Here is a 9,412-nt window from a genome sequence, read left to right on the forward strand (position 1 = left end):
TTCCATAGCTATATACATATCCTTGTGTAGATGCTTTACTGCCCATTGCGTACTCTGTAATTTATACATCTCATATATTGGAATGTAAGTGAACGTTTAGATACAAATATTATCAAAGCTTGAATTTAGAGAGAGAGAGAGAGAGAGAGAGAGAGAGAGAGAGAGAGAGAGAGAGAGATTGCGTACTCTGTAACTTACACATCTCATATATTGGAATGTAAGTGAACGTTTAGATACAAATATTATCAAAGCTTGAATTTTGAGAGAGAAAGAGAGAGGGAGAGAGAGGAGTATTATATTTGAATAAGTGATTGACATTTTTGCTATTTTAAGGATCAATTTCTAACATCAAATGGTGTGCTATAAACTAGAAAGCTCTTGCAAAGATTTTATACATTGAACAAGACTCTACTACTCAAATGAAAGAACTTAGTACCTCCTCAAATCAAAGTGAACATAAGAGTTATTGTTATGATTTTTACGTAACATACATCTTAACTAAAGAAATCATCGGAAAAGAATTATTTATACCTTATTATGGTGTGAATCATGTAGCATGCAACTGAGTACTGGTTTGTATATCTAGATCTTTGAAATCAATGAGATTTCGATGCCATCAAGTTTGAATCTCACCGGGTGTGGTTACTTCAAATATGAGGTCTTTTTTTTTTAGGATTTGGATCCGAAGAAAATTGGGTTTGAGTAGCCATCAGTTACTTAAGACCTTTGTTTTGATTTGGGCTCGTGTCAGGTCTGAATGTGGTCTAGGTCAAGTACTTGACTGGGCCCACCTGATTCATGGAATCACGCACATGTACCGATCATTCCACGTGATGTGTATATGCAATCCAAGCCATCCATTGGCTTAGAAGAAGTTGGACAAAAATTAATGCTGTTTTGCAATTCAAGTGGCCCCCGATAAAAATCAAGGGTGGGCATACCCTCCTACTTTGCAGTGGCCCACCTGATTTTTGGGCTGTAGGAGTTTCATGTGGTGACTCATCCAGTGGATGGATTGAATTTTGACTACACATCACCTGGACATGTTCTCTCTCGATGTATAAGAATAGTCACCTGCGCACCAGTTCTCAAGACAACTTGTGAGAACTTGTTGAAAACTCATGTCCCGTGAGTTTTTTTTTTTGTTTTTTTTCAACACACCGCCGTAGTAGGCTTTCACCACCTAGGAGTACTTGAACCCTTGACCGGGTGTTGAAACTCCCTGAGAGTCTACCACCCGTGCAAGATCTGAACCGTCCACGTGATGCAGCACCCCATGAAACCCTCGGAGCTCAACTTTCAACTTGATTCAAAACTTTGGTAGACCATGGCAAAAGAGAGAGTCAAAACTTATCCCTCACACCTACATAGGCACGCATGAAGGTATGTATGGGGCTGGAATACCTCTTATCCCATAAGCTATTACATGTTTCGTCTATTAATACAGTTACACATGGGAAAGTCCAGGTCAGGGGTGTACACGAACCGAGCTAGCTCGATTCGGCTTGGTTTGAGTTCGAGCCGAGTCGATCTGATTTTTCTCGACTCGACTCGGATCAATCCTGCTTGAATCGAACTCAAATCAAACCAGTTCGGTGACTCGGTTATTTTGCCATTGATGTTGCTCACCAACTGTTTGATAAAATGACTCAATGAAATGTGGCCGGTGGCAAGGAAGGTATGTACATGAAACAAATACTCCTTTTTTTCTTTGTTTTTCTTGGTTTTTATATTGCTTAAAAAATGTTTGATAAAATACCTGTAAAACCATTGCCCCTGTTTATAAAACAGTAAGATTTTGAAGTTGCAGTTCAGGTGTTTGTGGAAATGCCTCAATGGCGAACTCGGCTTGATCTTGGCTCGAACTCGGCCCGAGCCGCTGACCAAACCGAGCCAGGCTGGCCAGTCAGGCTCGAGGACCAAGCCAAGCCGAGTTCAAGCTGAGGTCAGCCAGTGGCCAAGCTGAGTCGAGCTGAGGCTAGCTCGACTTGGTTCGAGTTGATGTACACCCCTAGTCCAGGTGGGTGAAATTGAATGTGGATAGATCATCTTGTGGTAACCCTGGAGAGGGCGGAGGACAAGGTATTTGCAGGGACCATTCTGGAAAAGTCATCTTTGCCTTCCATAATTTTATGGAGGGGTCTCGAATATGGTTGCCGAAGTCCAGGCAGTTCTCAATGGGTTGAGGATTTGTGCGGATTTAGGTTTAAATAATATGATTGTTGAATTAGACTCCGGGATTATTACAGATGGAATCTCTAGGCCTTGTGCCACTATCCCTTGGTCGATTTCGTATAGGCTGAGGACCATTGCTTGTATGAGATCCATGCTCAATTTCTGTACTATTCATATGGTAGCAGGGAAATAGTAGCGATTGAACACTCACCATTTAAAACTTTCTAAGGCCCATCACAATGCTTATTTGCATCCAACCTGTTAATAAGATCTCACTAACCTAGATGAAGGGAAAACATAAATCTCAGCTTGATCTAAAACTTGTGTGGCCCCAAAAAGTTTCTAATTGTGGGCATCAATCAACACCGTTTCTGTGGCGTGCTCCACTCGAGAAGTGGATCTGCTTTATTATCAGGCTTATTTCCATAAAATAAGCTGGCAAAACAGATGGACGGTGTGGATATAAAACGCATACATCATGGTTGGCCCCACAATCAAAGATCCCCCCAGCTCAGTGGCCTTGAGAGGCAGAGATCATTTTGCTCTGAAAGGGTGGCACCTATCTTTTAGTAAAACACCAGCTCTGTTTGATAAGCACCTAAAAATGAGGTTATATTTTAGTCAACAGGAATTAAGCATTAGAGATCCTTATCCTATATGATGATTTCATCACATTTTAGTTGGTGGTAAGTAATTATTAGAGATTTGAATCTCTTATAAATAGTTACTGTTAAATGAGATGAACTCATTGTTAGGAAAAACCAGCTAAATTGAAATTTTGCAGCAAATGGGTCAGTAATTGTTCAAAAACTATCTTGTCTAAGCAATCCTAAGCTGTGATTAGTGGACGGATTTCAGGTATTTAGATCATCTAACATTCGGTGGACTCATTGTCCAACAATCAACCATCTATATAATCAAATCAAAATAATTTTCGGTACATGGTCAGCTCGAATTATGGTTCACAATTTTTACACTTTAATTTAATCTTCAATGCCATGTTTATACTATAATAATAATAATAATAATAATAATAATAATAATAAGAAAGACTACGTCTGCTAACAGAGCACATTGGAATCATTTTCCAATACTATATAACCTTTTTTTTCCACCTAATTTCTTCTTCTTCTTCTTCTTCTTTTTTTTAATGTGTTCATGCACTGCACGCTGTGTGCATGAAACATGGGCACCAACCATTAATGAAAGGAGCTCATCCAGTGCCTCTGGTACCAACACATGGCATACAAGATGAGATCAAGGCCATTACGCCATTCCGGTCCTCCATTAGTTGGGTATTATAACTGATATTTGTCTTGATCATGCAATCCAACCATCTAACCAACTAATATTTTTTTCATGAATATGATAAATTGTTAGTTGCCTTGTAGCATCCATTTGCACACCACCTTTATTTATCTGAAAACGGAGCAAGGATTCACATTTATCAGGCAAAAGAACATCAGTTGAATGTAATCAGTGGATCAATCAAGTTTTTATTTTTTTTGGTGTGTGTGGCAAATCCATAATGGGACTCATTGGATGAATGCTTAATCAAACTAATATCAAGTTGGGAGTTGGAAGTTGCAAGTTGCGAGTTGGTACTCCAACAGCTAATAAACAAGTTCCTTAAGATTGAAAATCATTTTAAAATGATGACTTTTCTAATTATAATAAGATGATGACTTTTTCTTATTAAATTCATGATACAATCTCCCATTGTCCAATACAAGATAAAACAAGGAAAAAGAAATACACCTTTTCATACAATCACCGCCAATACAAACACACTCTTCTGCCAAAGCTATATATATATATATATATATATAGAGAGAGAGAGAGAGAGAGAGAGAGAGAGAGAGAGAGAGAGATCTTGTTTAGAAAAGTATTCAACAAACTAATTTTATTTTGAAATCTTTCTCAACATAACTACCAATAATAACTTAGTAATGACTAAGGTAAGAAGAACCTTCATCCAATATTTGCGACCTAACTTATTTGTCTCTGTGGATCCCGACCCCAAGATACAAGTCCTTGATTGTATGCAATTCTGCAACAACATCTTTCATCCACATTCGTTCTCTTGGAGATTCCGCAGAGCACAAAACACCGACTTTGACCATTGAAATCAAGCAATCATGCATTCTATTTCTTCTATCAACATGATTTTCATTGTGTCGAGTAACTTCAGCTTCTTCCAAGAGCAGTTGTGGATCAACAATCTCCCTTACTTGTTCAGGCAAAGCCGACGTAGCAAAATGATGAAGGCTTAGATTGTCCTTAAACATATCATCAGTTGGCCCCTTTCCAGTGATCATCTCCAATAAAAGGATTCCATAGCTGTAAACATCACCTTGTGCAGATGCTTTACTGCCCATCGCATACTCTGTAATTGATACGTCTCATATTGAAATGTAAGTGACCATTTTAGATCAAAATAATATCAAATGTTGAATTTTGAGAGAGACAAGAAAGGGAATATTCTATTTGAACAAGTATTCAAATTTCTAACATCAATAGTGTGCTATGAACTTGAAAGTTCTTGCAAAAATGTTCTACATTCAAGAATCTACTACTCAAATGAATTAAAGAACTCAACACCTCTATCATCAAGTGAACATATGGCTTATTGTTATGATTTTTATGTGACACATATTTTAACTAAAGAATACATTATCAGAAAAGAATTCTTTTTACCTTATTATGGTGTGATCCATGTGTAATACATATCTTAACTAAAGATGTTATCCAAAAAGAATTCTATATACTTTACTATGATATGATTCATGTGGGGTGCAAGGGACTTACTGCTTGCTACATGTAGATCTTTAAAATCAATCAGATTTTGATGCCATCGAGTTTTGAGTCTTGCTGCATGTGGGTCCTTTAAATCTGAGGTCATTGTTTTTAGGACCTGGATCCAGATAAAATTGAGTTTGGGTATCCATCAGGTCCTTGTACCTTTGTTTTGATTTAGGCTCGGGTCAGGTCTAAATCCGTTCTACGTCAAGTACTTGACTGGGCCCACCCCATGGATTAGATAGCACTCATGTACAACTTTTACACATGCATGGTGTGTAATAGGCTCCCATAAGTGCTTGTACCTTAGCAAACCTCATTCCCAGTGATGTAATATGCAGCCCAGGTCATATAGACCTTTCACTTAGATTAGATGAAGGATTGGGAGAAAAAAAATGACTCTGTTTTGCAACTCAAGTGGGCCCTGATAAAAATCAAGGGTGGGCATAACGATTAGGCCAAGGCAACACACTTGCTAGAGCCCACGGAAAGAACAGGCTTCAGTCATATGTGGAGCATATAAAAACCTAAACCAATCAACAGGGACCCATTATAAAAATACCATACCTATACAGTAAGAAGTTCCATTATACCAAACCTATACAATACGGGAAATTTTTGGAAGATTAGAATAGAAAATTAAACCTGACTAGTGGATTTTACATACACACCACGCTGACCCCTAGTTTGGTCACAGGTCCAGTCTCAAACAAGCAAATAGACTCGGAGTCCGGGGTACTGGTGTGTGTGTGTGTGTATATAAGGAAATAGATAAGATTGTTACCTGGAGCGATGTATCCAATAGATCCCTTCATTCCAACCGAGTTGGTTTGAGAAACCTCAGATAAGAACCTGGCCAGCCCAAAATCACCCACACGAGCAGTCATGTCATCATCAAGAAGAATGTTGCTCGGTTTTAAATCGCGATGAATGATTGATGTTTCGCAATGATTATGCAGATAATCCAGTGCAGAAGCCACATCTATAGCAATGTTTAGCCTTTGAGTAAACTTCAAGCTCCTTGTCAGCTGATCATGACTACCTTTGTGGAACCACTTCTCTAGACTTCCATTAGGCATGTACTCATAAATTAGAGCTTTAAAATCATTGCCCTCAAAATCAATGCTTGAGCAACAAGTTAAAATCTTAACAAGATTCCGATGCCTAATGTTTCTCAAGGCTTCGCATTCAGCCATGAAGCTCCTTAGAGCTCCTTGACGTTGAAGGTTGAAAACTTTCATTGCAACCATAGTCCCAAAATGATGTAGAATCCCTTTATATACAGTAGCAAAACTGCCGGCCCCGATCAAATTGGCAGAAGAGAACCCATCTGTTGCTTTAAAGAGCTCTGCATAAGACACTTGCACTAAAGGATCCTCTGCAGAAGGCAAAGGAGAAGACTTCTTTCTCGACTTTCTTACCCAATACAGAGTGGCAAAGAAGCATGATGATGAAATAAGAAACAGGACAGCACCAATTATTGAGAATTTTACTTTTGAAGAAAGAGACATCCCTTGTTTCTTGGAAGCTTGGCTAGAGCATGGAGGCAATTGTAATTCTTGAATACCCCCACAAAGCTTACTATTTCCGAGTACTGAAACTTGACTGGCATTTCCGAAGACCCCTTGTTTTGGTAATTCACCCTCAAAATTATTGAAAGATAGATTAACATACTGCAGAGAAATAAGCTTCCCTAGATATTTTGGAATCTCTCCAGACAAGTTGTTAAGTGAAAGATCCAGGGATTGAAGACCTCTTAGACTACTAAATGATGAAGGAATTGATCCTTGAAAGAAGTTCCCATCCAACCGGAGATACTCTAGGCTGAGGCAATTGCTTAGTGAGCTTGGAATTTCGCCTGACAACTTGTTATTAGAAACAATGAAGTTTTCGAGAGTTTGCAAGGAACCAGCTTCCAGTGGCAGACTACCAGTTAAAGAATTGTTTCCAAAATCGAGTTCAATCAAAGAGGGAAGGCTGAAAAGTTGTTTGGGTAAGGTACCGCTAAGATTATTATTATAGAGGTATATCCACTTCATGTATGCACAATTTCCAAGGCTTGAAGGGATTCTCCCCATTAGGTTGTTTCCAGATAAGGTGAGTATGTACAATCGGGAGATGTTACTCAAGGAAGAAGGAATTTGCCCTGATAATTTATTTCTGTTAAAGTAGAGTCTCTCCACCTTGTTAAGCATCCCAACACTGATGGGAATTGTACCTGTCAGAAAGTTACGCCCCATATCCAGAAATGTTAAGCCGATAAGATTCTGAATCCCAGATGGTATGCTTCCGAATATCATGTTATCACCTAAAATTAGTTTTCTCAGCTGGATCGAAAGATTAAGTATGGAGTCAGGCAACACACCGTTGAGACGGTTAATGCCTACGTCCAGTTCTTGTAAGCTACTGCAATTCGTCAAAGAATCAAGAAAAGTCAAGTCACGACCTTTCCCAATTCCAAGTTTATTGCCCCACAAACGTAACTTGGACAGAGTACCCTTGAGACTTCCAAAATTCATAGGCACGGATCCGCTAAAGCTATTGTCTTCAAGTTCAATAACTACGAGTCCGGAAGCATTGGATAATGAAACTGGTATGGGTCCTGTGAATTGGTTTTGGCCAAAGTAAAGCTGTTGGAGATTAGGAAGAATGAGGCCCAAGTTGGGAGGAAGATTTCCATGCAATCTGTTCAATCCCACGTCGAAAATGATAATAGAGGAGAGATTGTATAGCTGGGTCGGAATCGTACCTGACACTTCATTTTGAGAAATAAAAAGCTTCTCTAAGTTTGCCAACCGACCAAGGTCGTCTGGGATGCTGCCCTTCAGACTGTTTACTGAGAGAAAAAGGGAAGTGAGAAACGAAAGGTTTCCAAGTGAAGGTGGGATGCTGCCTGTAAGATTGTTGTGACCAAGGAACAATCTGGTGAGATTGGAGAGAGAGCCAAGCTCAGTTGGAATCCTACCTTGGAGCTGATTCCCGTAAAGATCAAGGGCTTTGAGTTTGGAGCAGTGGGTCAGATTTGCTGGAATTTCTCCGTTAAATGTGTTGTTAGTCAGTCGCAGATACTGCAAACGGAACAAGCGACCAATCTCTTCAGGAATCGTCCCATGGAAACTGTTGGCTGAGAGATCGATTATCCTGAGAAAGGTGAGGTTTGCTATGTAGGGAGATATGGGGCCCACCAACTTCTGGTTTGTGAGCTCTAAGGCCGTGACCCTTTGAGGATGCCGACTACCACCGCACGTGACTCCATGCCAGCGGCAGAAGTGGAGAGTGTCGTTCCAGGAGCTCAAGGAATGGAGAGGATCGTTGGTTATCAGATGTTTGAATTTGAGTAAAGCAAGGCGATCCGTTTCATTAGAGAAGTGAGGGGAGGCAGATCCGAAGAAGCATGGAACGTGAATGGAAGAGAGAAGAAGAAATGACCAAATTGCCCGTGAACTCATAGGAGGGATCTCCATTACGGAGTTTGTGAATGCAGGAAGGCCAAAGTGGGGAGACAAATATATAGTGTGGATTCTGGGCCATTGATGAATTGTGGAGTATAGTAATGAGAAATGATCAGATGACTTTTGTCGGTGCCAGTTTTCTTATTCTTTTCTTTGTTTTTTCTTTTAACGCTGACAGAGGTCTCGAGAGCCTGAAACACGCGGGAGTTCGGTGGGCCGCCTGGATGGACTAGGTCCATGCAGGGGATACATGCATGGGGCCAACGGATTGCGTCCTGGGTCCAAGCAGGGGGCTACGTGGGACCCACCATGATGTACATTTATCCTCGCTGTCCATCCATTTTACCCGATCATTTTTGAAAATGATATGAGCCCAAAAATGAGGTGAGTTAAATGAGAATAAAAATCTTGTGTGGAACAGTAGGGTAAATTCATTTAATTCTCATTTTTAATATGAGAAGGAACAGTGAAAACTTCACTGTGGCTTTGTGAGGCCATAAATCTTTATAGTTTGGGGATTTGAAACTAGAGGTATCATGAAAGTTATTACATGGATAACTAGCTTGTGGCGGTCAAACGATTCATAGCATCATTGTTTTTGTATCCTTCAATGTCGGCTCTTCCTATCATAGTAAAGCGGAATTCACCAAATGTTGGATTATTCATGCACCCACCGATAGTAATTGTAAATTGGGTTTAGACGGTTGTGAGACAGATTTATTTTACCCTGGTTATAATGTGCCACGATAGTAATTCAACATTATATGAGAAGAACCATTGATTCATACAATTTATAATCACGCTTGGTTGAAAAGCCAATGGCGCAAATTTATTATGTATCAAATTATGACTGAACGCCTTTATGTTAGAATTCAAGCTAAACATGCGAAGTGTACGTGATCGAACTAGAAGACTGACAACCCCAAGTGCGGGGCTGCGATATAGTTTTAACTTGATGAGACCGACATTGAATCATCATAAGGACC

At 39.7% G+C, this 9,412-nt stretch overlaps 1 protein-coding gene across 1 annotated transcript; it reads right to left on the reverse strand.

Moving 5' to 3' along the window:
* Positions 1–3,773: 3,773 nt before the first annotated feature.
* On the reverse strand, positions 3,774–8,561 carry LOC131252519 (probable LRR receptor-like serine/threonine-protein kinase At3g47570). Its single transcript, XM_058253098.1, has 3 exons — positions 7,940–8,561; positions 5,759–6,322; positions 3,774–4,561 (listed from the first exon to the last, which is right to left on the reverse strand). The coding sequence occupies exons 1-3, from the start codon at positions 8,436–8,438 to the stop codon at positions 4,170–4,172; spliced, it is 1,455 nt and encodes a 484-aa protein (XP_058109081.1). The 5' UTR covers positions 8,439–8,561; the 3' UTR covers positions 3,774–4,169.
* Between the last annotated feature and the right edge of the window lie 851 nt (positions 8,562–9,412).

This window comes from Magnolia sinica, chromosome 8, assembly GCF_029962835.1.
Source record: "Magnolia sinica isolate HGM2019 chromosome 8, MsV1, whole genome shotgun sequence".
In the NCBI taxonomy this organism is placed as follows: domain Eukaryota; kingdom Viridiplantae; phylum Streptophyta; class Magnoliopsida; order Magnoliales; family Magnoliaceae; genus Magnolia; species Magnolia sinica.

Bases quoted from the DNA above. Each gene is read 5' to 3' on its own strand.
- LOC131252519 (XM_058253098.1), bottom strand. From the start codon at position 8,438: ATGGAGATCCCTCCTATGAGTTCACGGGCAATTTGGTCATTTCTTCTT. The intron at 6,323-7,939 runs GTAGGATTCCAA...TGTCTTATGCAG, and splicing joins TTACGGGAATCAGCTCCAAG to AGCTCTTTAAAGCAACAGAT. The intron at 4,562-5,758 runs GTAACAATCTTA...TATCAATTACAG, and splicing joins TATTGGATACATCGCTCCAG to AGTATGCGATGGGCAGTAAA.